Source organism: Bos taurus, chromosome 10 (genome assembly GCF_002263795.3).
Source record: "Bos taurus isolate L1 Dominette 01449 registration number 42190680 breed Hereford chromosome 10, ARS-UCD2.0, whole genome shotgun sequence".
Classification (NCBI taxonomy): domain Eukaryota; kingdom Metazoa; phylum Chordata; class Mammalia; order Artiodactyla; family Bovidae; genus Bos; species Bos taurus.
In genome coordinates, this window is record NC_037337.1 from 99,944,895 (window position 1) to 99,971,271 (window position 26,377).

The 26,377-nt window shown below is 47.5% G+C and overlaps 1 protein-coding gene and 1 non-coding gene across 2 annotated transcripts in view; one reads left to right on the forward strand and one right to left on the reverse strand.

Moving 5' to 3' along the window:
• Positions 1-26,377, reverse strand: part of KCNK10 (potassium two pore domain channel subfamily K member 10) — a 156,567-nt gene that overhangs the window by 31,130 nt on the left and 99,060 nt on the right. Inside the window, exons 3-4 of the mRNA XM_015473318.3 lie at positions 24,210-24,327; positions 11,398-11,558 (exon numbers count right to left, since the gene is read on the reverse strand). Of these exons, the coding sequence (XP_015328804.2) occupies positions 11,398-11,558; positions 24,210-24,327 (279 nt within the window). The remainder of the gene's footprint in view (positions 1-11,397; positions 11,559-24,209; positions 24,328-26,377) is intronic.
• Positions 5,323-5,395, forward strand: TRNAC-ACA (transfer RNA cysteine (anticodon ACA)). The gene has a single exon. It is a non-coding gene; the product is annotated as a tRNA-Cys (tRNA).

Below are 26,377 nucleotides of genomic sequence, written 5' to 3' on the forward strand. Positions count from 1 at the left end.
ATCACACAGCAGACATGAGCAAGGGGGCTTCAGCCCTAGATTAATCTGCAGAAGAGAACATCAAGCAAGAGATGTCTGACAACAAAAAGCCAGATTCGGGAGCTAGAGCCAGTGCAGAGAGAAGAATCTGAGGCAACAGGCCAGTTCAAAGTGTCCACAGATGAGATAAAGCTGGAAAACCAAAACCCTTTGGTTGCAAATAAAGACAGGGCCAATATTAGGTTTTTTTCTCAACTAGCCATCTTTGTCTGTCCCCAGGTCTTACTAAAGCTTTCATGAGAGACTCTTCTGAACCATCGGACACTATCCCTGCCTTACAAGAGCAAGAGGGAAGGAAGGATGGTGGGAAAGCGAAGTCTACGTGTGCTCACTGGGATGGGAGATTTGGTTTGGAATCTCTGCTGTCACTTATGGACTGAGTGATCTTGGAGAGCTCACAGAACCAGTTCAAGCTTTCCAATCTCACAATTAAGAAGGTAAGAATTATCCCTTGAAAGCTTCAGTTCAGTTCAGTCACTCACTCATGTCTGACTCTTTGCAACCCCATGGACTGCAGCACGCCAGAATTCCCTGTCCATCACCAACTCCTGGAGCCTGCTCAAACTCATGTCCATCACGTCAGCGATGCCACTCAACCATCTCATCCTCTGTCGTCCCCTTCTCCTCCTGCGTTCAACCTTTCCCAGCATCAGGGTCTTTTCCAGTGAGTCAGTTCTTTGCATCAGGTGGCCAAAGTATTGGCGCTTCAGCGTCTATCCTTCCAATGAATATTGTGGACTGATTTCCTTTAGGATTGACTAGTTTGATATCCTTGGAGTCCAAGGGACTCTGAAGAGTCTTCTCCAACACCACAGTTCAAAAGCATCAATTCTTCAGCGCTCAGCTTTCCTTATGGTCCAACTCTCACATCCATACATGACTACTGGAGAAACCGAAGAGCTTACTTTGAGACCTTGAGAGCATACTCTAGGTAAAGCCCACAACCCAGTGTCCAGCACACAGTAAATCCTCAAAACACATGCACACCTTATCTCCAGACTTCCATACTGAGTCCCACAATACTCAGCCTGCCTCAACCAAATCCCACTGGACAAATGACAAGTCTCCCTATAAAGATCCTTGCATACAGAAGTTTGTAAATGAATGCCCATCCCAAAGTAGCAGTCAGATTCCCAGAAGCTTCCTGTGATCAAAGTTTGCCAGAAAGACGAAAAGAGACTCTGTTAAAGCTACCTTAAAAATGTTTAAAAGGTAAACATTATCCAGGCAGTATTTTAAGTAGTTATATTTTAGGCAATTTGATAGTCTTGCTGTTTTAGGAAACTGTGAAGATGCATTTTAAGGGCCATTAAAATATTCATCTCAGATGGCAACAGGAGACACCTAAGGGACATTGGCCAGTTATAAAAGATTGACAAGAAAGAGGAAAAATCATACATTAGATTAATCCCCAATGGGCTAGCTAGAGATAGTGCTGAGATGGTTTGCCTGCTGAAGAATAGTGGAACCAACTATCTTTGGGTATATCATCAGAATCAAGACTCCAGGCATGTTCCCTTAATAGCTAGAATGATCTTATTCCTGGGCTTCCCAGGTGGCGCCAGTGGTAAAGAACCCACCTGCCAAGCAGGAGACCTGGGTTCCATCCCTGGGTTGAGAAGATCCCCTGGAGGAGGGCATGACCCACTCCAGTATTCTTGCCTGGAGAACTTGGGGTCTCGAAGAGTCAGACATGACTCGGCACACAGACAGCAGTCTCATTTCCGGAGTATAAGGTTTCTAAAGCCCTCGTTACGGACCCATCTGAGAGAAGAGAACTCTGAGCGGGAACAGCACTGGCCCTAAAGAGCCTGTGAGGAAGATTCATCCAGGGGGCCAGGATGCGGCCCTTGCGACCTGTGGCACAACTGATCCCTTAAATCCCAGCAGAGTCAAGTTTCTTAGCTGGGACAGTTTTGCCCTCGAGAAGACGTGTAAAAATGTCTGGATATGTTATTGGCTCTCATACGGGAGACACTGATGATACTGGCATCTAGTGAGGCCAGGGGAGCTGCTAAACATCCCACAACGCACAGGACAGGTCTCAAAACAATCTCCAGCCCAAAACGTCCACAGAGCCAAAGCCGGGCAAGACTGCGTCAGAGGAAGGGAGAAAAGAAGGACCATCCGACCATCATGGACAAGGGCTTCCCTGGTAGCTCAGCCGGTAGAGTATCCGCCTGCAATGCAGGAGACCTGGGTTTAATCCCTGGATTGGGAAGATCCCCTGGAGAAGGGAACGGCTACCCACTCCAGCATTCTGGCCTGGAGAAGTCCATAGGCTGTACAGTCCATGGGGTTGCAAAGAGTCGGACCCAACTGAGCGACTTTCACTTTCTTTCATCATGGACAGACTGTGTCACGGCTGGCATTAAGAGATGCCGTGTAGTCTGTTTGGTGGATGTCACTTATATAGTTTGTGCCAAATGAACATTAGGGACAATATTCTTCAATAATTTCAGCTGTTCTGAACCTAATCAAGAAAGCTTTAAAAATATATGCCTTCTCTGCATTTAAAATCAGTTACCAGCGTTTCCCCAGGCTCAGTGGTAAAGAGTCCACCTGTCAATGCAGGAGACATTGGTTTGATCCCAAGCCCAGAAAGATCCTACATGCCGCAGAACAGCTAAGCCCGCGAGCCACACATGCTCTGGAGCCCCTGCTCTGCAGCAGGAGAAGCCACCGCAATGATAAGTCCGGGCACCGCAGCTGAGAGCAGCCCCGCCTGCCACAGCTAGAGAAAGGCAGCAACGGAGACCTAGGGCAGCCATAAATAAACAAATCTCAGAAACATTTACCTCCCATCCCCTTCCAGCCCCTTAGGAAAAGTAAGAAAGCAAACTGCTCACATTAAAACCAGGGTCTTCTCTCTGATCAAAATCCACAGAACAGGTGGCTCAGACGGTAAAGAATCTGCCTGCAATGTGGGAGACCTGGGTTCAGTCCCTAAGTTGGGAAGATCCCCTGGAGGAGGGCATGGCAACCCGCTCCAGTACTCTGGCCTGGAGACTCCCATGGACAGAGGAGCCTGGTGGGCTGCAGTCCATGGGGTCGCAGAGTCGGACACGACTGAGCGACTCAGCACAGCACAGCGTGGCATCCGTGTAACGTTAGTCCCCCTGGGTTATTTCTCAGGACTGCACTGTGCACACGCTATGCACTAGTACAGGCATGTCACAGGCAGACACGCGTTCACACACACAAACACCACACACCGCCAGGCACTCTCAGCCACCACCTGGCCCTCCCCCGCTCCCCTGACTACTCAGGCAAGACGCTGGTGTGCATGACTAGTACCCCAGTGACCTTCACCAGTAATGCTAAGAGCCGGAAATCACAGTTGAAGCCACAGAGCTGAGAATAACATACAGTTCCCCAAACAAGAGCTTTTATCTTCTTGAAATAATAATTATTTTGCTGACCCCACTGCTGTGGGGACTAGCTCAAAGAAACCCTGTGAGAAACAGAAGCCCCCCTGCCAAAGGTGCTCTTCAAAACCCTGCCTTGATTCATGCCAGGCACACGCAGAGGTCTCTGGAGCCCTTGGCTTTCACCACCAGCCCCTTTCTCCAACCCAAAGTGACTAATTCCCCCACGAATTGAACATCATTGCCAGATTGAGACTGTCATCACCCTGTCTTAAGCATTTGGCGGGTTCTAAAGTCCCCAAGTTATCACCGCATTGATAAGCCTAGGGTAACATGTTATTTGTCAGCTACAGCCAAGCTCCTTTGGTTCCAAAGGCAAATAAACATTTCTGCTGTTTCCTTGGGAGGGAAAGGCCAAAGAACAAAAGTGTCCCTTGGTTTTAGAGGCTCTATCGGAAAGCCTGTGGATCCGCCAGATGAAAAGAGGCTGCTGCTCTTTACCAGAGGCCAAAGTCCAACTCAGAGCAGGAAAATGAGATCCAGTCCAAAATCTGACCAAGTTTCCTACAGCGTCCAATCAAGCGACAGTCAGCCCAGCCCAGCAAGAGCCCGCCCACAGCTGGGAAGGGAGAGGCCGCCCACTTCCAAAAGCTCCTTTGGAACCAAGGTCAGCCCTGCTCAATCCCAAGCAATTATCCTTCCTTGCTAACTGCTCAGATTTCCTGCTGGACACCTGGGAAGAATTACTTTTGCTCTACATGATGTTGTTTAGTTGCTAAGTCGTGGCCGACTCTTGCAACTCCATGGACTGTAGCCCACCAGGCTCCTCTGTCTGTGGGATTCTCCAGGCAAGAATACTAGAGTGGGTTGCCATTTCCTTCTCCAAGGGATCTTTCCAACCCAGGGATGGAACCCATGTCTCCTGCATTGGCAGGCGGATTCTTTACCGCTGATCTGCCAGGCTTTCCTTATGTTATATAAATATTTACAAATTGTCCCAAGCCCAGGCTCATTCACTCCACTCTTTGTGGTTTTAGGCAAGTCACTTAACAAATCATGGGCTCCATCTTTGTTGGATGCAATACGAGCATCACTAGAGATGTGGTCCCCAAAGAGCAAGGCTGCCTGCATGTAAATCCCAGGGATGCCTGTCATCCTACGGAGCCAACAGGCAGTCCGAGGGCATCTGCACACGGCATGGCTCATCGACTTACCCACCCCCTCGCCGTCCTGGGGATCAAACAGTGCGTCCCAGGCCCTCTTCCAGGTGGGTGGGGCAGGGTGACTTGTTAGAGCCAGTGGGTTGTGACTGGAGGCCAAAGCTCTGAAGAGCAATGTCATGTCTGTTCCCCTTAAAAAACCCTCATGTCTGGAGAAATGCCCAGGCAGCCACAGCCTTGGAGAGGGTAAGAATACACTACTGGTGTTGGTGACCATCGTATGTAAACTAACCTCCTCTGACAGAGTCAAGGGGCTTCCAAGATGGCTCAGTGGTAAAAAATCTGCCTGCTATGCAGGAGACATGCGTTCGATTCAGGACATGATTCGAGTCAGGAAGATTCCCTGGAGAGGGAAATGACAACCCACTCCAGTATTCTTGCCTGGAATACCCCCTGGACAGAGGAGCCTGGCAGGCTACAGTCCACGGGGTCGCAAGAGTCAGACACAACTTAGCGACTAAACGACAACAACAATACCGAATATACCTCACAAAATAAAATTTTTAATGTGATTGAGTAGAAACATGCTATCTGGTCCTGAGGCAGCCATCTTGCAAACCACGTGGTAGTAAGTCTGTGGATGGAAAGCTGATGTGCCAAGGAAACTAGAGCAGGAAAAGAGCAAGCCTGGGTACATGCGCGTGACATTGTGACTCAGAATAAGAAAGATGGGTTTGGTCATGGTCTTACGGACTTCCCTGGTGGCTCAGATGGTAAGAGCATCTGCCTACAATGCGGGAGGCCCAGGTTCGATCCCTGGGTCGGGAAGATCCCCCTGGAGAAGGAAATGGCAACCCGCTCCAGTACTCTTGCCTGGAAAATCCCATGGACAGATGGAGAAGCCCAGTAGGCCACAGTCTATGGGGTCACAAAGAGTCGGACACAACTGAACGACTTCACTTTCACTTTCCTGGCACAGGGCTCCTAACACCCCTGGAATTTCCCGAGACCCATAAAGCTTCTTTTGTTATGTTATAGAAGTGGCTTTGGGGTCATCTACGGATGGGAGTTGGTTACCAGGGAAACCAGAAAAAAACCAGGAACAGAGGGCCGAACTTTCAGCCACACCCTCACTGCACCCGAAACTCCTAATTTCCAGTGGGGCTGGGAGAGGGGCTGGAAATTGAATCAATCGCCAATGGCCAACAACTCAATGAGTCACACCAATGGGATGAAACCGCCATAAAAATTCAAAATGGAGGAGACACAGAAGGTTCCAGGCTGGTAAACCAGAACGCTCCACGTGCCCCCAGGCCAGGCCCCGGAGCCCTGGGGAGGCACCACTGGTTTGGGACCTTGTACCATGTAGCTCTGTGTCTCACTTTTGATCCACACCCTGAAATGCTCCTGGTGATACAGCAGTAGTCTAGTCAGTAAGCTGGCCTCCTGAGTTCTCTGAGCCACTGTAACAAACCTACTGAACCCAGGAAGGAAGGAGTCGGGGAGAACCTCTGATTCATGAACCTCCACTCATCAGAAGCGCAGAAACAAGCTGGACTTGCTCCATCGAACGCAGAGAGCAGGCCTGTGGGACGGAGCCCCTAGCCTGTGGGACCTGATGCCAATTCCAGGCAGACAGTGCCAGACTTGAGTTGAATTGTAAGACACCGAGCTGGTGTCAGAGAATTCCATGTGGGGAAAAAAATCCACACTCTGAAACTCGCACCAGAATCCTTTGCGTGTTGCTGGGAAAAGGATGCCTGACGCCTGAAGCAACCTCGCTCCAGGATTCTCCCTATGTAAGCTGTGTCGAATTCTTAACCCTCTGTAAATCAGCAGAGGGGCAAGGCCCATTTTCCTGGCCTCACATTCCTCATAGAAGAACACCAGCCAGAGTAACACTCCTGCGCCTCCCCACGCCAAGCACAGCTGGGCAGGAGCTCACCCAGTGGACTCTGCAGGGGGCACCAGGTCCCCTCGCCCTGCTGGCTTGGCAGAAGGGACCGAGTCCCCTCACCGGGCGGGCTTGTCAAGAAGCACCAGGTCCCCTCACCGGGCAGGCTCGGCAGGAGGCACCGGGTCCCTTCACCGGGCGGGCTCGGCAGAGGGCACCGGGTCCCCTCACTGGCAGGCTCGGTGGGCTCGGCAGGTGGGACTGAGTTCCCTCGCCCAGCGGACTCAGCAGAAGGGACTGAGTTCCCTTGGCTTGGCTCGGCCCCTTTTCTCTCTTGTTTGAAACCTTCTTCAAAGGTTTCTTTTGTTTGAAGACTTTCTTCAAGGGAACTGCACTCTGTTTCACTCTCTCTGGTGTAGCAAGTAGAGCAGACCCTGTCCTCACCAAGGAGGCCTGTGCTACCGAAGACCAAGATGGTGTCGGGGGGCAGGGTCTCTAAAATGGCCAAAGATACAGCACCCTGACCCCCAGAACTTGGACCACGATGAGCGACCACTCCCATGACTCTTACCTTACACGGCACAGTTGATCTTAAGAGATAAGGTGAGATATCTCATCTCTCATCTAACTGTGGGTTTCTCTGGTGGCTCAGATGGTAAAGAATCTGCCTGCAGTGCAGAAGAACCGGGGTTTGATCCCTGGGTTGAAAAGAGTCCCTGGAAAAGGGAATGGCAACCCACTCCAGTATTCTTGCCTGAAGAATTCCATGGACAGAGAAGCCTGGCAAGCCTGGCAGGTGCGTGGGGTTATAAAGAGGAGGACATAACTGAGCAACTAACACACACACACAAACATCTAATCACATGAGCTCTTAATCCACAGTGCTTTCTCCAGCTGACAGGAGAGTGCAAAGGGGAAGTCATTGAGATAGAAGAGGGATCCCATGCTGTCTTCGAAGATGAGGGGCCCTGTGCCAAGGAATGTATGCCACCTCAGAGGTGAGAATGGCCCCCACCCTATGACCAGCAAGGAAACTGGAGTCTCAGTCCTACAACCACAGTGAACTTATTCTTTGCCAAGATTTGAATGAGTGTGTAAGCAAACTCTTCCCCAGATCCAGAACCCAGCCTGGTCGACACTCTGACTTTTTAGCCTTTGATATCCTGATCACGAACCTTTGCCAGGCCCTCCCGGATGTCTTACCTACACAACAATGATGTAATAAACCAATCCTGCCTTAAATGTCTGCAGCTGCTGCTGCTAAGTCGCCTCAGTCGTGTCCAACTCTGTGCGACCCCAGAGACGGCAGCCCACCAGGATCCCCCGTCCCTGGGATTCTCCAGGCAAGAACACTGGAGTGGGGTGCCATTGCCTTCTCCAATGCATGAAAGTGAAAAGTGAAAGTGAAGTCGCTCAGTCGTGTCCGACCCTCAGCGACCCCATGGACTACAGCCTTCCAGGCTCCTCCATCCACGGGATTTTCCAGGCAAGAGTACTGGAGTGGGGTGCCATTGCCTTCTCTGGCCTTAAGTGTCTACGTTTGCCCTAATCTGTTACACAGCAGTATAAAACTAACAGAGCATGGAAATCCTCCTAAATCAGGGTGAAAATGGTTAGTAAGTCCTTCTGGCATCAAAGCTAAAACTACATTCTCTGATGAGCTTATTAGCACGAAAGCTGGCCTTTTAATCTCCATCTGACTTCTGTATCTATTTCTCAATTAGTTCATAACTCCAGAGGGGGAAAAAAAGAGTTTTCATTTATTCACCCCATAAAACCCCCAACAGTCGGATATTTAAGAATACTTTTGGCATTTCTACATAATATTAATACAATAACTCTCAACAGTTCTTTAAAAGGAGGCTCAGACCTGGAATGGGATAGAAGAATCCAACTATGTCACCTCAGAATCTCGGCACCTAGATTCTGTATCTTACATTGACTCCACTGTTCCCACATACCAGGGCAAGGAGAAGACTGCGTCACTGAGAAGTGAAAATCACCCTCGTGGGAACCACAAATTCACACCCCCAAGCTTTGTTGCTTTATACAATTTCTAGTTCTCAAAATAAGGCTTCCCTGGTAGCTCAGATGGCAAAGAATCCACGTGCAGTGCAGGAGACCCAGGTTCAATCCCTGGGTAGGGAAGATCCCCTGGAGAAACAAATGGCTACCCACTCCAGTAGTACTGCCTGGGAAATCCCATGGACCGAGGAGCCTGGCGGTCTGCAATCCATGGGGTCGCAAAGAGTCAGACACGACTGAGCAACCAGCACTTCCACTTCTAGAGAGTAAATGGCCTTTTAGATGTAGTTCAAATGAATAGCCAGCTTTGAGACTTTCTACCAAAACTGCACACGGCAAGTGAACTGAGGCAGAATCACTTGTTTGTAGACTAAGTGTGCTCGTAGTCCTCCTGGCACTCTGACACCCATCCACAGCACCTTCCAACGTTCTGCAAAGCACACCTCGTGTGCTGCCAATCCAGTGATACCCTGCTGGCGCCTTCCTGAAAGGCTCCCGATCCTTGATGGCACCGCAAGGAAGTGAGCAGGCCATCAGCATAAAGTGAAATGTGAAATTCTGAAGGCCCTGTCCCAGAGTCCTGGTAATGATCCATTTGAGATGCAGCTTTAAGGGGAAGGAAAACCATCCTCTCTACTTGCAGTAAGAAATTCATTAGGGGAACTAAGTCCCCAAATTCAGGAGCAGATGCCGTCAAAATGATTGCAGCCTCTTCCTTCATTTAGAATACAGTTTCCAAATTTTATTTTTTGCTAAGGGGGATTTTCGAAAGCTTGTAGTCTGATCTTTCCTTTCCACAAATAAACTCAGATCTAGAGAAGCGATATAAAAATAAAAACACCAGATCAGACATTTCTCCACTTGAATTCTGTTCTTCTGAGTGTTCAAGCCACCAGATTCATTTTTCTCTAACTCAGAAACCATGAGGCCATGGCTAACAGGCTACCTCTGAGAAGTTCAAAACAGCCCTTGGAAACAAGGTTGCCATGTCTGGTGTAGGGAGACCGGAGCATCTGATGGTTTCCATGGTGACCACGGTGCCCAGGTGCACATTCTAATGAGGCTGGCGGGCCAGCCAGCAATTCAGACCAAAGGTTGTGGAAACTTCCAGGAAGACCCCCATGTCACCAAGCCACTCATGAAATTCTAATGATGGCCTACTTGCCAACAAGTGCCCCCCTTCGGGAGACAGACACTCAGCGGCACTGAACTCTGTGTCCGGCCCTGTGCCGAGCTCTTTTCCGTACATTATTCCATTTCACCATCACCAAGACCTTACAAAGTAAATTCGAATTCCACCCCATTTTGCAGATGAGTAAACTGAGGCAGGGGCTTCCGCGGTGGCTCAGTGGTAAAGAATCCGCCTGCAGTGCAGGAGACATGAGTTTGATCCCTGGGTCAGGAAGATCCCCTGGAGGAGGGCATGGCAATCCACTCCAGTATTCTTGCCTGGAGAATCCACATGGACAGAGGAGCCTGGCGGGCTGCAGTCCATGGGGTGGCAAAGAGTCAGACACAACTGAAGTGAGTTAGCAAGCACACATGCAAACTGAAGCAGCTCATACAAAGTCGGGGACATACAAAGTCCCCGAGCTTGCAGAAGACATCTCCAAACCAGCTCTAGAGCCTCATTCCTCCACTCAACTCAATAAGAACTTATGAAACTGCTCAAGGGGCGCACTCCCTTACAGTCTTCTAAAGAGAAGTTTATGTCATGATTTCCTGTCTCAGAGCGGAAAACAAGCGCAGCCTTAGAACTGATCACTGACCTATTTCTGCCCATCATTTCCAGATTCTGATAAAGAGCTCAAATTGTCATTTTTAAATACGGAGCCATCATAAGAAATAATTCCCTGAAGGAAGTTTGATAAATTTGAGAATTAGGTAAAGAGATGAGAAAGAGAGCAGAAATGATCTTACTCCTAAACAAAACAAGTGTTCTGTTAAATTTTATGATCAGGTATGAGCTAAAGGGCATTGGAAATCCCAGTCCAATCACTCCACATGCCTGTCACTGATACCAGGAATGCCACCTCTAGTAAACAAATCCCTTGCACTCAGATTTTTGTCCCTTGTTTCAAGGTGAGTATTCTCAAAAAGAAAAAGCCCCTAAGGCAATAGCAATCATCAACACCTTAGTATGAGTCAGTACGTGAGCGGACTACTGCTGAGGGAGCGCTCAGCTGTGGGAGGAGAGAGAGGAAGGGACCATGAGGAGACAGATACAAAGCACAAAGCAACGTCTGGGACCTGCAGGCGTCTGGAAGAGGTCTTAGAAGCCAGGATCAGCCTAAGACGCTGGGCTTGGAAATAAAACAGAGAGAAGGAGCTCCAAGAACAAAACGGAGGGTTTATAATTCTCTACTTTATTGCCAGGCTTCCCCGGTGGCACAGCGGTGAAGAATCTGCCTGCCAATGCAAGAGGCGCAAGAGACACGGGTTTGACCCCTGGTTCAGGAAGATCCCCTGGAGGAGGAAATGGCAACCCACTCCAGTATTCTTGCCTGGAGAATCCCATGGACAGAGGAGCCTGGCAGGCTACAGTCCATGGGGTCGCAAAGAGTCAGACACAACTGAGCGCCTGAGCACCACTTTATTGCCAGTACACTAAAAAACACATCTTCCTTCTTTAATAAGAAGCTGCGTATGCCACATGCCTCCAAAATATGTGTTGGAAAATCCACACTTAACCCTCTTGTGTTGTGATTCCAGGGAGACTGACAAGAGACAGGAATTAGGAACCGTACCTGTGAATACCATGGGTCGAAATAAAAAAATCTGACCACAACATTGAACTACCCGATTGAAAGTGAGGATGACAGCATGAGACCCTGGTAATTTCTTCTGGATCCTGTCAGGCTAAAGCCAACTGGATCACAGAGGTTAGGGTTTAAACAGACGCAGTACTCACTCGAAAGACCTTCTCCACTCTTGCAATGCTTTTCCCAAAGATGGTTCCAAGTTGGTCTCCAATTCCAGCCAATAAGAAACCAAAGAGTGGAATTCCAAAGATGGCATATAAAATACAAAAGATTTTGCCTCCTTCAGTGCTTGGAGCAATATTCCCATACCCTGGTGAGAAATATTAAAAAGAGAGAGGGAGAGTGGTGAAGAGGCAGAGAAATTAGAGCATGGAACCAAAGAACCTGACTTCCTAGAGGGCTTCTTCATCCCCACCCTGAACCTCAGGAGTTTTAGGAGCACTCCATTCTAAAGGCCCTACAAAATTGAGAACATCGTTTCATTGCGTCTCTTCTTTCTCTCCCTGTATACAGTTTCAAGAGGGTCCAGGTTTCCAGGATCTGATAAGATGACATGTATTTCACTAGATGACATTTTAGGAGATCTGTGGTCATCTAGAATTGCGTTTCTGGTAGAAAATGGTACCACCCATTTCAGAAACATCAGACATCTTCGGCGTGTCTGGTTTAGGGACACTGGGCACCTGAGGAGGGTTGACCACTACTTTTTTAGATTTGGGAAGAGCTTCTCCTATCCAGCCTCATCCTGTGGCCATCCCCTCTATGGGTCGGACTGTGGCTGTCTCCTGCATTTGCCTTCTTAGGGTGACGGGTGTTCCACATTCAGGAGGATGGGTGGTCTAGGACGAATTCAGAAAGGACCCCTGGATCATACAGCCCTGCCCTGAGAAGCCTGAAAAGAGTCAGGAGTGGAGGAGGAGAGGCCGAGCGCTCCTTCTCACGTGGGCCAGGATGCTGAGCTCTGCCTGGGTCTCTCTTTCTCTTTCCTGGGAACTCCACGCCACCTGAGTAGTGCCCACCCCGACCCGCCCACTTCTTGCACCAAGAATCCAGGGATCCTTGGATGCAGGTGTGAACTGAAGGTTTGGTGGTGGAATGGATGTGTAAACACAAAACAATTGTCCAACAGCCAGATCTATCGCTTGCTTCAAACAGCGCTTCGAAAACACCCACATCCACGTTCTCGAGAGTTCTGCAGCTAGGTACCTAACTAGTGGATATTTGGCTTACTCTCTCTGACAGGACTGAAGACGGTGGTGCTGGAAGAAAAAGGCGTACAGCATTAACACACGTTTTACAGAGATGAGACTCTAAATCACTCGGTGGTCACGCCAGTGAGTGCTGCAATATTACACTAACCAGTGTCTAGCTAGTCACCTAGCTTAACATTCTCTCACAGCAGCTGACAGGGAGCCTGCCTCTAACCCACGCAGTAAGTGAGTTATTGGGCTCATGGCTATTAGCACGCTGGGGATTTGACACAGGAACGATAATGCTGACAGCCCGTCTGTCATTCAGCCTCCTGTGGGCCTGGAGGACTCACTCTTGCTTCCTGCCTCTGGGTGCTGAGTCACCCGGTTATTTTCCTGTTCAGTTTTCCAAATCAGAATCATTCAAACCTCTTATCACAAATCATCTAAATTATATAGCTTCTATTTTTTAAATGACTGTTCAGGCAAGCCTTCTAATCTTGCTTTTTTTTTTTGACTCACCATGATTTTTATTTAATTGTGGGGAAAAAAAAAAGGCTCTCAGAACTTTTTTCGGGTGTTTTCAGGAACTTGGACAAAATCATTCTGTCAGCATTTCCCTCTAGAATAATCGATTTACATTAACACAGCCCTGTTAAAAAGGGATAAAGGTGCCTATACAGCTCCAATTCCTGCAGGATTATGGTGAAACCTGGAAATATTCTGGTAATTCATGGAAACATTTATGGCTCTGGCCATAAGTTTACTGTCTCCCAATTGCCTGATTACTGTCAAGGAAGCCGACTATCTTTTAGTTTGAATATCTCAGAAAGAAGCACATTGCAGGCACAGGGAGACACACTGAGGCCTTGAATCTGCAGAGCTAGCATCTTATAAACTTTAACAAGTGCTGCACGCCTTCCACCAGCTTTTAGAGAGGATCTGCTCCACCGCTTGGGTCAGGACTGTGCTCAGGGGACATTCCCATCATCTAAAGAGCCTGAGAGCAAAGCAGGAAGAGGAGGCTCCAATCCAATACCACCACCTTCACCTGGTTATCCTCAGACTCACTTAACATCACCATGCCTGGCTCTGGAGGGGTTCAAGGAAAATGTGGGGGAAATCAGTCGGCCCTATGCTTCTAATGCAAAGTGTAAGCAGTAGCCTGGATCTTATTACAGTGGGCTCCTTATTCTGGGTTTCGAAGGCTAGGACACTAAAATTAGAGCCAAGTTCTCAGGCACTCAAGAAGTAATATTCAAATGAGCCTTGAATAGAGGATACTTTGGCCACCTGATGCGAAGAACTGACTCATTGGAAAAGACCCTGATGCTGGAAAAGATTGAAGGCAGGAGGAGAAGGGATGAGATGGTTGGATGGCATCACCAACTCAGTGGACATGAATTTGAGTAAACTCCGGGAGTTAGTGGTGGACAGGGAGGTCTGGCGTGCTGCAGTCCATGGGGTCGCAAAGAGTCAGACACGACTGAGTGAACTGACTGAGGGGCTTCCCTGATAGCTCAGTTGGTAAAGAATCTGCCTGCAATGCAGGAGACCCCAGTCTGATTCCTGGGTCGGGAAGACCTCCTAGAGAAGGGATAGGCTACCCACTTCAGTATTCTTTGGCTTCCCTGGTGGCTCAGCTGGTAAAGAATCCGCCTGCAATGAGGGACACCTGGATTCGATTCCCAGGTTGGGAAGATCTCCTTGAGAAGGGAACAGCTACCCACTCCAGTATTCTGACCTGGAGAGTTCCATGGACTTACATAGTCCATGGGGTTGCAAAGAGTCAGACACGACTGAGCGACTTTCACTTTCAAGCCTCGAATAAGCCTGTTTAAGACCATCACTTCACTTTGGATGTAAAGTAATTGCCATTTTTGAGTTATGCTGTATCTTGTGCGTGTCTGTCTGTCTGTCTGTCTGTGTTCCCTGCCTCTGATGAACTATATGGAGAGGCTGTTCTCCAGTTTGACACTCAACCCTGTTACTCTTAAGAAAATTGCATAAGGTACTTTTTGGAATTTTGCTCTGAGGCAACAGGAAGGACACATTCCTGGATTTTTGCCTCTGTTTGTACTGGGCCCTCGAGACTTCCCTGCCCGTTCTTCCTGAAGGCTTGATAGAACTTTGAAGTAAGGTGTCACGAGGCCTGAGAACTCAGGGAGTTAAACTTCTATTCTGATCCTTCCACTTGCTAACTCTCAGATCTTGGGCAATCTACCTTTCTGGTTCACTTTCCTTGTCTGAATGAGGGGGCTATTAAACGCACCTACCTTACAGCTTCAAGAGCTACATGTGAAGCCTGAGGACCCTTTGGAGATTAAATCCACAGTGAAACAGGAGGCCCAGAGTAAGCATTCAGTAAGGATCCGCAATTGTCACCTTGCCTGGGTTTTCTGCAGGAAGGAATCACTTTGTGTCTCCAGCAAAACTAAGTCCCAGGAGAAAAGAGATAGCTGCTTCTATTTTCTCCCCAGAAACCACCATTCTCCCACAGCACCGAGGCAACTAACACAATGCCTGTGCCCCAGGCTGGACCGGCTGGATGGCACAGGGTTCCCACGACGGGACTTGGGGTGTAGGTCCTTGGGGCAGCGAAGGCTGGGGGGTGAGAAGCTGCAGGCCAGGCAGACGGAGCCCAGAGCATTACAAGTGGACTTCCTAAAGAGGAAGCCTCCGAGGATCCTCCACCAGCTGGGTTCCGGTGACGTTTGGCAGGAGGAGACCAGCCCAGCGAGAACACTCTGTTGTGAATGAGAAAGCCCACGGCAGCGCTCGGCGCCAGTCACCCCCAGGCTAGAAAAGAGCCCGAGCCCTTTCTGAAGACAAAGCTGGTGTTTACACAGGACACGGGCCTGAGCAGCACACACGGAACCCTCCCGTTTGCTATTTACGTGCCGAAGTCAAATCTTGGCCGAACCGTGTGCTGTTCAGCTCTGGGGTTTGGGTTAGAGCAAACGTTCTCAAGCCAGGCTGTGCGTTCATGGGTGTGTGGCAGTCATGCAGCGTTCCCCACTTAAAAGGGCCTCGCTCTTGGTTTAATGCTCTGCTGTTGTCATTTTGAGGCTTTTAATCATTTTTTTGTTTTTTTAACAAGAGACTGCATTTTCACTTGACACTGGGCTTTGTGCCTTATGCAGCTGGTCCTGGTGGATAAAGTGGGGCTCTGTGGCTTACTAACCTTGAGATATTGGACAAGCCATCTAACGTCTCTGGGTCTCACTCCTCTCGTTAGTAAAATGAGGCAAATGAGAGTTAATGTGAAACTACGTGAGATGATGTTTGTGGAGCACAGTTCCTGGCACCTACTGCTGCTGTTCAGTCACCAGGCTGCGTCCGATTCCTTGCGACCCCATGGACCGCAGCACGCCAGGCCTCCCTGTCCATCACCAACTCCCGGACTTTAACCAAACTCATGTCCATTGAGTCTGTGATGCCATCCAACCATCTCAGCCTCTGTCATCCCCTTCTCCTCCTGCCTTCAATCTTTCCCAGCATCAGGGTCTTTTCAAATGAGTCAGTTCTTCCCATCAGGTGGCCAAAGTATTGCAGTTTCAGCTTCAGCATCAGTCCTTCCAATGAATATTCAGGACTGATCTCCTTTAGGATGGCCTTGTTGGATCTCCTTGCAGTCCAAGGGACTCTCAAGAGTCTTCTCCAACACCACAGTTCAAAAGCATCAGTTCTTCAGCACTCAGCTTTCTTTATAGTCCAACTCTCACATCCATACATGACCACTGGAAAAACCATAGCCTTGACTAGACGGACCTTTGTTGGCAAAGTAATGTCTCTGCTTTTTAATATGCTCTCTGGGTTGGTCATAACTTTTCTTCCAAGGAACAAGCGTCTTTTAATTTCATGGCTGCTGTCACACTGGCAGCTGGATTCTTATCCACTGTACCACTAGGGAAGTCCGATAACTCTTAACTGAGTTCCAGGAGAGGGACACGGTTACTGGTTACCATCTGGGACCTGAGGAGGGGCTCTCTAGGATGCGGGTAGAGTCAAGTGACCTAATCCAAAAATGCCTCAAATGGGGAATTTCCTGGTGGTCCAGTGGTTAGGACTGTGTGCTTTCTCTGCAAGGGGCATGGATTCCATATACGGTCAAGGAAATAAGATTCCAAATGCCGAGTGGCAAGGACAAAAAAAAAGCTTCAAAGAGGAAATCTAACTGGATTCTAGAGCTGTTGGTGAGAACTCAGATCATTGTCTGCCCTTCCACAAATGATGTTTTGTGGGAAGAATCTGCAGATAGCTTCCTCCAGCTGAGGAAAAGTATACTTCCTGGAGACCCACTCGCACAGTCAACAAATGAGAATTAGTTACTGAGAAAGCGGACAGGGTGCAGGGTGACCTCAAATAGGACAGCAGTCTAGTCTTCTCCTGGCATGACTCCTGGTTTGGAGAAATGCTTGAACGTGTTCCCCTTGAGCCGCACATTTGTAGATCTTCCTGTATAGCTGAGCACAAGAAAATCTTGTCAAAAAAAAAAAGTGCTTTGATATCTTCAGATAAAAGGGACCTCTGTTACTGAGTAGTATCACTGCTTTTCAGGAAAAGACTATTATTCCTAAGATCTCTGTATATGCATTCTCCATAATGAGCACATTTTTTGTGTCTGAATAGCACATAACCTCACGTGGCTCAGGAGAGTCTCTGGAGAGCGATTTGGCAAGCCTTTCAAAGGTTCAGGCCCTTTGACACAGCATCCCCTGGGGGATCTTGCCAAGAAAACAAGCAGAGATGAAGATCGCCCTTAGAGAACAAGGATTTTCATTGTGATATCACACTGTCACAGAAGTGAAAACCACTGAAGCCTGCAACATCATGTGATTACAGAATTGGTAGCAGATCCAAAAGACCCATCAAAGATGATGCTTTTCCAAAGAGCCTTAGTAATATGGGGCAGTGTTTACAGAATTACGCAGCACATTATGTGAACTCAAGCAAGCACGCTAATATGTGCGTATTTCACAAGTAATAAAAGAGCTCCTCGGCTCCAACTGCCCTACTGCCTGAGTTCTAAATGATGGAAAATGTCTCAGAAAGAAGAAGAAAAATTAGCAGGCTCTTAGTGTTTTATAAGCCTTGCTACCACTTGTAATGAATGAATTTGCCACTAAATAATTATGAGAAATCATCATCTCCTCACCTTACTATTCTTTCTAACACTATACTCCTGTTTTCTTTAGAAATTTCTAATGGTGTGACTTTCTAAAAGTTTCCACCCGCAGTCAAAATTTAGCCAGCTAAATGGTGTTCAACTCACAACACATTATTTTTCAATTAAGACAGAGTGAAAGGGGAAAAAAAGGCATTTTTTCCATCCACTAGAAAAGAACGCAATCGCTGTGCGACCACGGAGCCGTGCCCCTGACCTGGGGTTCGGGCTGCCCCTGACCTGGGGTTCGGGCTGCCCCTGACCTGGGGTTCGGGCTGCCCCTGACCTGGGGTTCGGGCTGCTCTTGTTTTGTTCATTTCTGTCCCCTGCCTGTTGTGCAGCAGTTTCCTGTTCGGGCTCCATCTTCCCTCAGACTTTGGGAAAGGTCCCTATCCTTTGCCCAGGTGTGACACAGCATCCGTCCTCCCACTATAGAGGCAACAGCATCCCAGGTTGCCAGGACACCAGCACGTGGAAACCTAGGGGCTTATCCACTAGGAAGCTCCATCTAAGCCTTGAAACCAAAAGCAAGGAGCCCACAGGAGGAGGCGGCGGCGGCCGCAGTGGCCAGCAGGGTCCAGCCCGGGCTCTGAGGGCAGAGGACACTTAGCAGCCCTCTGTGATCTCTGAGCCGTGAGTGTGCATTTGTTAGGGTTTTTCATTAGGTGAGAGAGAACCCAAAGCACGATGGAGCCCAGTGCAGGGTGTTTAACACGTGTTAACTCGCTACGGGCGGCTTCACCCCAGCTCAAAGGCGACAAGCGGGACCTCACTTACGGCTCCCCTCCTGTTACTCGGCTTCTTCACTATCAGCTGAACTCTAGGCAGAAAAACCCCTCGAGGGAAGGAAATGGACAGCAGGGTCCTCCTGGCTTACCTTTTTCCCGATTTACCTCCAGTAAGAAAAAGAAGTCATTTCCTCCAAAACTCACACAAAAGCCCCTGCAGGAATCCACTCGCTTACTGGCCTAATCCAGGAATCCTGTCTGTCTCTGAACTCAGGACTGTGACCATGCACATGCACATTACTGAATTTCTTTATTTTTTTATGCTTCTAATTTAATTTTAATTTTTAAATTTAAGTATAGTTACTTGCGAGTCTCCCCTGGTGGCTCAGACAGTAAAAATGTCTGCCTACAATGTGGGAGACCTGGGTTCCATTCCTGGGTTGGGGAGATCCCCTGGAGAAGCAAATGGCACCCCACTCCAGTACTCTTGCCTGGAGAATCCCATGGATGGAGGAGCCTGGTGGGCTGCAGTCCATGGGGTCACCAAGAGTTGGACATGACTGAGCAACTTCACTTTGCTTTGCTTGTGGTATAGTCACTTATAAGGTGCTAATTTCTGCTGTACAGCCAAGTGATTCAGTTATACACACATATATACACACATTTTTAAATATTCTTTTCCATTATGGTTTACCAGAGGATATTAAATAGAGCTCCCTGTGCTACACAGGACCTTGTTGCTCACCCATTCTGTATATAATAGCTTGAATCTACCAACCCCAAATTCCCCCCCATCCCCTCCCTCTTGGCAACCACAAGCCTTTCTCTGCCTGAGTCTGTTTCTGTTTTGTAGGTTCATTTCCACCATATATTTGATTCCACGTGTAAGTGACATCATACGGTGTTTGTCTTTCTCCTTCTGACTTACTTCACCGTAAATCCCCCAGCGACACACGACCCCTTTCCCCATCTAATATCCAGACCGCTGCGCACAGTTGAACCTGACATTGGTCTTCTCTGGTCTGCTGCAGCGATGCCCTCAGGGGCTGCTGAGCTGGATGGCACTTTTTGCCCTTACATCAAATGGTGCCATGTCATCCTGCATCCTTTGTTGGATACTATGGGATTGAGGACAAGCATGATCTGATCCGGTCTGGAGTGTCTGAAAGGCTTCTAGGCCCCAGACTTCCTGGCATAATTTATGCCTCTACTACTTGGGATAGTTGATCTTAATACACTTGCAGATTTGTAAGCGCAAACCTAGTGTGCCAGAAATTATGTTACGAGACTTTCTAAAAGAATGACAATTCTCGCTCACTCCAAGTTTCCTTACTGCACATAACTTTCTTGAGTGCAACAAGGTAAAAGTCATACAGGTTCTGAAGATGAGGCCTATAACCATACACAAAAACCCGTGCTGCTACAACAACCCAGAGCTTCTGAAACTGGCACCAATAGGAAGACAATCACCAAAGATGCATTCCCCCCAAAAAGGCATACCCTCCAACACCCACCCATGTGTGGCTATGAAAAGTAGGGGAAGGAAAAACCTCACAGAAGGCCTCAGAGAGTTATGGGATTTGAGAGATTTGAACTAAGAGAGAGATTTCCTCCCACAGAATATAAACAAATGTTAATGCAAGAATCCTCCCACTGAGTGCAGAAGAATCTCCCTCTGTTTGGCCATCGCTGCTACGAACTGGTGATAGCTGTGTGTCTCCCATTCTTCTGAATGAGAATTTTTATTGCAATGTGACTTCACTACTAAACAAGGGCCAATAACTCTCAAACTCTTTTTCAGCAGAGCTGGGAAAGGGATGCAACCTACAGATTCCACCATATAGGTCAGGGTTACCCAAAGAAGCTGAGATTGCAGAGGCAACATGGGAAAAAATATAGAGAAGTACAGAGAATGATTAAAGGGCCCATTGATGGCAAATCTCAGAAAGTGACAGTAAAAATCCAATTATGAAAGTGAGGGTCTCACCTTGCACTTCAAAAGATACATCCCTGTTTGCACCAAGTGTGAAATACAGTGTGAACAGGAAGAGCCGCAGAAGCCTTCCTGAGCTTGACCTGGTCCAGAAAACAGAAGAGGCAGAGCTACGCAGAGAGGAACACAGACAGGCCGGGTCTGCAGGAGGCGCCCCGCCTCACTGGCAGCAGGAAAGAGGGGCGTCTTGGCACGTGCGGCCAGAAAGGTTACTGACTTCTCCCTGCTCCCCTCTTCAAGCCCCCGGGAAAGTTCAGCAGAGAGCTAGTCCAGGGATATCCAGTGTGTTTGGCATCAAAAGAAATGCTCGGCGTGAAGATAAAGCTTCCATTAAAAAAAAAAAAAAAAGTGAAAGAGCAGCAAAACTTACCAGTGAATGAAAGACACTCGGCAGAAAGATGCTGCCCCAACCAGGCAAAACCGTAAACAAGCATGAAGTAATTGCCTCTCAGAATCATCAGAGAGAAACCACAAAGATGCAGGAAATCGGGGAGAAGATGATGAGGTAACAAGTGTAGATGAGATGCGAGCTAAGCTAATGGAATCCAGGGAAAAAATAGCAAAGAAAAAAGTCCCCTAATGATCACAGTAATGAAAATAAAATTGGAAGACGCGCATGGAGGAGGTAAGACTGTGAAAACACACACGCACACAAAGAAGAGAGGACGGAATCAAGCGAGTGACACAACCCAGCTCCCAGAGTAACGGAAATAAAAGTGAACAAAGGGGGCCTAATTAAACTTAAAAACTTTTGCACGATGAAGGACACTATAAGCAAGGTGAAAAGGCAGCCTTCATTACGGGAGAAAATAGTAGCAAATGAAACAACTGACAAAAATTAGTCTCCAAAATATACATGCAGCTCATGCAGCTCATTTCCAAGAAAAATAAACGACCCAATCAAAAAGTGGGCCAAAGAACTTAATGGACATTTCTCCAAAGAAGACATACAGATGGCTATCAAACACATGAAAAGATGCTCAACATCACTCATTGTCAGAGGAATACTAATCAAAACCGCTATGAGGTACCATCTCACCCCAGTCAGAATGGCTGTGATCCAAAAGTCTACAAACAATAAATGCTGGAGAGGGTGTGCAGAACAGGGAACCCTCTTACACTGTTGGTGGGAGTGCAAACTGGTACAGCCACTATGGAGAACAGTGTGGAGATTCCTTAAAAAACTGGAACTAGAACTGCCATACAACCCAGCAATCCCACTGCTGGGCATACACACTGAGGAAACCAGAATTGAAAGAGACATGTGTACCCCAATATTCATCGCAGCACTGTTTACAATAGCCAGGAAGCAACCTAGATGTCCATCAACAGACAAATGGATAAGAAAGCTATGGTACATATTCACAATGGAGTATTACTCAGCCATTAAAAAGAATGCATTTGAGTCAATTCTAATGAGGTGGATGAAACTGGAGCCTATTATACAGAGTGAAGTAAGTCAGAAAAATGATATACTATATTGTATAATATACAATACAGTATATTAACACATATATGTGGAATTTAGAAAGACAATAACCCTATATGCAGGACAGCGAAGGAGACACAGATGTATAGAACAGTCTATTGGACTCTGTGGGAGAAGGCGAGGGTGGGATGATTGGAGAGAATAGCATTGAAACTTGTATATTATCATATGTGAAATAGATGACCAGTGCAAGTTCAATGCATGAAGCTGGCCACTCAAAGCAGGTGCACTGGGATGACCCTGAGGGGCTCGTCCTGAGGGGGTGGGGACGGAGGTGGGAGGGGGGTTCAGGATGGGAGACACATGTGCACCCATGGCTGATTCATGTCGATAAATGGCAAAAACCATCACAATATTGTAATTAGCCTCCAATTAAAATAAATAATTTAAAATTTTAAAAAAACTGAAAGCCAATTTTAAGGGTTAAAAAGGAGTTCAGGGAAGATACTAGTATAGTAGACATGGAAAGAAGTAATGACAGATGCACAATCGGAGTCCCTAAAGAACAGAGCCCAGACCACACAGCGGAGAGAATGCTTCAAAAGGACAATCGAGACAGCTTTCCTGAAATAAAAGGGACAAAACCTCATAGCTTTATCAGACGAATGATAAAGAAATAATCTTTTGAGTAGCTGAGCAGAAAGATCAAGTCAGTTATACTGATAAAAGGAGGGAAATTGCCTGCCATTAGGTTTCTCCACCACTGCATAAGCAGAGGGGGAAACAGAGTAACCAACAAGATCCTTGAAAAACAATGTGAGTCACTGATTTCATTTCTAGCCAACTGCCCTTCAAGTGTAAGGCTGCTGCTGCTAAATCGCTTCAGTCGTGTCCGACTCTGTGCGACCCCATAGATGGCAGCCCACCATGCTCCCCCATCCCTGGGATTCTCCAGGCAAGAACACTGGAGTGGGGTGCCATTTCCTTCTCCAATGCATGAAAGGGAAAAGTGAAAGTGAAGTTGCTCAGTCGTGTCCGACTCTTAGAGACCCCATGGACTGCCGCCTACCAGGCTCCTCCATCCATGGGATTTTCCAGGCAAGTGTAAGGCTACCATCCGACAATACAAACACCCAGGAAAATGTGGCTCCCAGGAGCCATTCTTAAGGTTCAGCCAAGCAAGTGAAGATTGACAAAAGCAATGGCAAAACCACGGTGTAAACCGTGGCTAGAGAGGAACACGGACAATATTCAACCGCAGAACTATGACTAACACAGTGGGAGTACCCAGGCAGCAGAACAGAATGTGAAATATACACCCTGATGTCACAGAATGATACAGTGAGTAATAATTGATAGCGGAAGAGGAAAAGGAGTTGAGATGCTGAGTCAGTTCCCTCACTGCATTATATATGACCGCTGAGAGCCAAGAGTTATTATTTAAAGTGGGCAAGTCGTCTGACAGAAGCTTAAGCATATTTAATGATGTAAAAGTAAACACTGATAAGATGGCCTCAACTGAAACTGTGTGGTGGAGAAAGAGATGTCACCACCCATAACAGAGGGCTAATAAATACTGCTTAAAGATTTGAACCCTAAGGTTATTATATGCGATTATAATTATGAAGTTAACCCCTATGACAAACCAATTAACACCTAGGACAAAAATACAAGACTCCCCGAGGATCAGATAAAAGACACACAGAAATACAATGAGAACAAAAATTGGTGCAGGAAGTTAGTAATCAGAGCTCACCTTATGATCAGCTGTGAAGAGCATTTACCCAGCAAAGTAATGCAAACATTCACTTTTGATCTAATTAAACCACAGGGAAGGAAGGAGGACGGAAAGAGAGCCCTTCTACGGTGGGCAGGGATGAGGAAAGGGAACTAATTCCTCATTTTCCTCAATGGGAAGTCAAGAAATCATCACTAAAATAAAATTCGGGAAGTGCAGCGCAAATGTGATATTTAAAGACATGGAGATGAATATCAAAATAATCAAGCAAAAGGGATGAAAGCAATGTATCCAGGGGAGGTTAAAAAAAGAGAGACGGGCAGAGACTGCTGTTTTTCATAACAAACTTTGTAGAACAGTTTGGTACCTTCATGAATAACTTTAATAAGCACACTTTTAAAAAAGGAATTTCAACTCAGCTGAGCAATCTGTGTTCAACTGACCAATTCAGAGATTGATTTTTTTCACTTTAACCTTCCCATGAGGTCCATTTAAACTAAAGGTCCCCTAGACTTTCATTTTGAAAACTGAAACAGTTCATTCTACTTTGGCTTTTACTGAAAGCCACCACACAAGTACTGTGATAACTTGACAGTGTTTGGGAAGCCTCCTCCGAACCCCCGGCAGTCGTGTATTCTATGCGGACGAACTGTTGATTTTAGTGCCATTCTTCAGGAGGGCCTGCCGGGAAAAGATACTTGCAAACACATGGATACCTATGGTGGTGATGACAGTTCCAGCAAAGAAAAAGGCACTTCCCAGGTCCCAGTGACTGCTGTTGTTGGAAGAGTTTCCTATTGGGCTTACTCCTGCGTTGTCCGCGTCAAGAGCGTGCTGCAAGGAAAGTGAGAAAGCATGAGACTCAGTTAAGAAGTTTATCAAGATTCCCTTGCTCAAGAACCTGCAGTGATCTCTAGACGAAAGGTTATGCGGACAAAAGTACAGTCACAAAGTGAAATACTGCAGTTAGAGAGGAAAGCGCAGCCCGGAACCCCACCGCCTGTGCCGGACCGCACAGCACCAAACCCGCGCTGAACACCTGACTCCACTGCAGCTTCAACCTGCTCCAGAAATGTGATCTTTTTCATACTTGTTCTCTTTCGGTGAAGTGTCGTTGAGTCACAATACTATGTTAGTTTCAGGTGTACAGCAAGGTGATTCAGTCTCTTTTTTTTATTGTATTACATTATAGGTCCTTACAAGAATACAGCTCCATGTGCTAAATCCCTCTGCTCATCTATTTTATGCAAAGTAGTCTGCATCCGTTAACCCCATACTCCTCATGTGGCCCTTCGGTAACCACAGCTTTGCTTTCTGTGTCTGTGACTCTATTTCCGCCTTATATATAGGCTCCTTTGTATTATCTTTAGATGCCACATATGAATGATATCGGGCTTTCCAGGTGGTGCTAGTGGTAAAGAACCCGCCTGCCAATGCAGGAGACACAGGAGACGCAAATTCAATTCCTGGTCGGGAAGACCTCCTGAAGAAAGAAAGAGCAACCCACTTTAGTCTTCTTGCCTGGAGAATCCCACGGACAGAGGAGCCTGCCAGGCTACAGTCCATAGGGTCACAAAGAGTTGGACACGACTGAAGCTACTTAGCACACACACATAAATGACATGTGCTATTTATCTTTCTCTGTATGAGTTATTTCACTAAATATGACATTTTTTTCATAATAGTTCTCTGTCCTATAAAAACCGTCCATTTTGTACAGACCCTGGGAGCATGCCTCCAGATGCTAGATGAGATCTGCCCAATTCATAAATCATTGAGTAAAGCCAATTAGATCTTCAAATCTACTTAGTATAATTTTTTATAACACTATACACTCACTTATTAAAAGTAAAAAATTAGTTTTAAATGGGAGGGGAACCTGATATATACTATATTGTCATTTATGTAAAATGTGCAGGTGTAGGATTTCCAGGAGGCTCAGTGGTAAAGAACCCATCTGCCAATGCAGGAGACGTGAGAGACACGGGTTCAGTCCCTAGTCGGGAAGATCCCCCGGAGAAGGGCGTGGCAACCCACTCCAGCATTCTTGCCTGGAGCATCCCACAGACAGAGGAGCCCGGTGGGCTGCAAAGGACACGAGTGAAGCGACTGAGCACGCACGCAGGGTTTACCCAGTCCTGGCACAGGTTACGCAGAACGCACAGGTCTTGAGCATCCACGGAGAGCGGTCTGTGAGGACTGGCCCCCAAAGCGGTCGCTCTTGGAAGACAGGATTTCAGTTCCTTTCCTCTCTCGCCTGTTTTGTTGGACTGGTTTCCCCTGAGCTGGTTTTGGGAGTTGGGAGCTAGGACCTCAGAGCCTCGGGCAACTTATGTTCACCCCTCTCAGCCTAGATTTCCTCATCTGCAAACTGGAGGTGATAATTCCTCCCCCCACAGAGTTACTGTGAGGATGAAGTTAGATGATTGATGTAACCGGGTGCCCAGCACTGGAGCAAGGCTTAACAAAGAGCTGCCAACTGTGTGACTGTCATTTCACTGTCCCCCCAAGACACACACACACGCACACACACATACCTCCTTTTTAAAATAAATGACAGTGACTCCTCACTGGCTACTGGATTTGGAATTTCATACACCTTAAAATTCCCAATGACTTGGCCACACTGACGCTCCAACCCCAGCTCACATGACTGGAAAAGCCTCCAGCCCTGGGCAGGACCCTCTAGGAGACATCCCCTCATACATCTGAACCTCTGCTTTGCTCTCCCACAAAGGTGCCCCTCCTTCAGGGTCTAATCTGGGCCCCAATTCTTCCAGGAGGTTGTTTGTTCAGGTTCCGCCCCCATGGACAGCCTAGGCCCAGGACTTATACCTCTTCATCACATACACGTCACGGGTCTTTGATCACACATCCGCTGCTG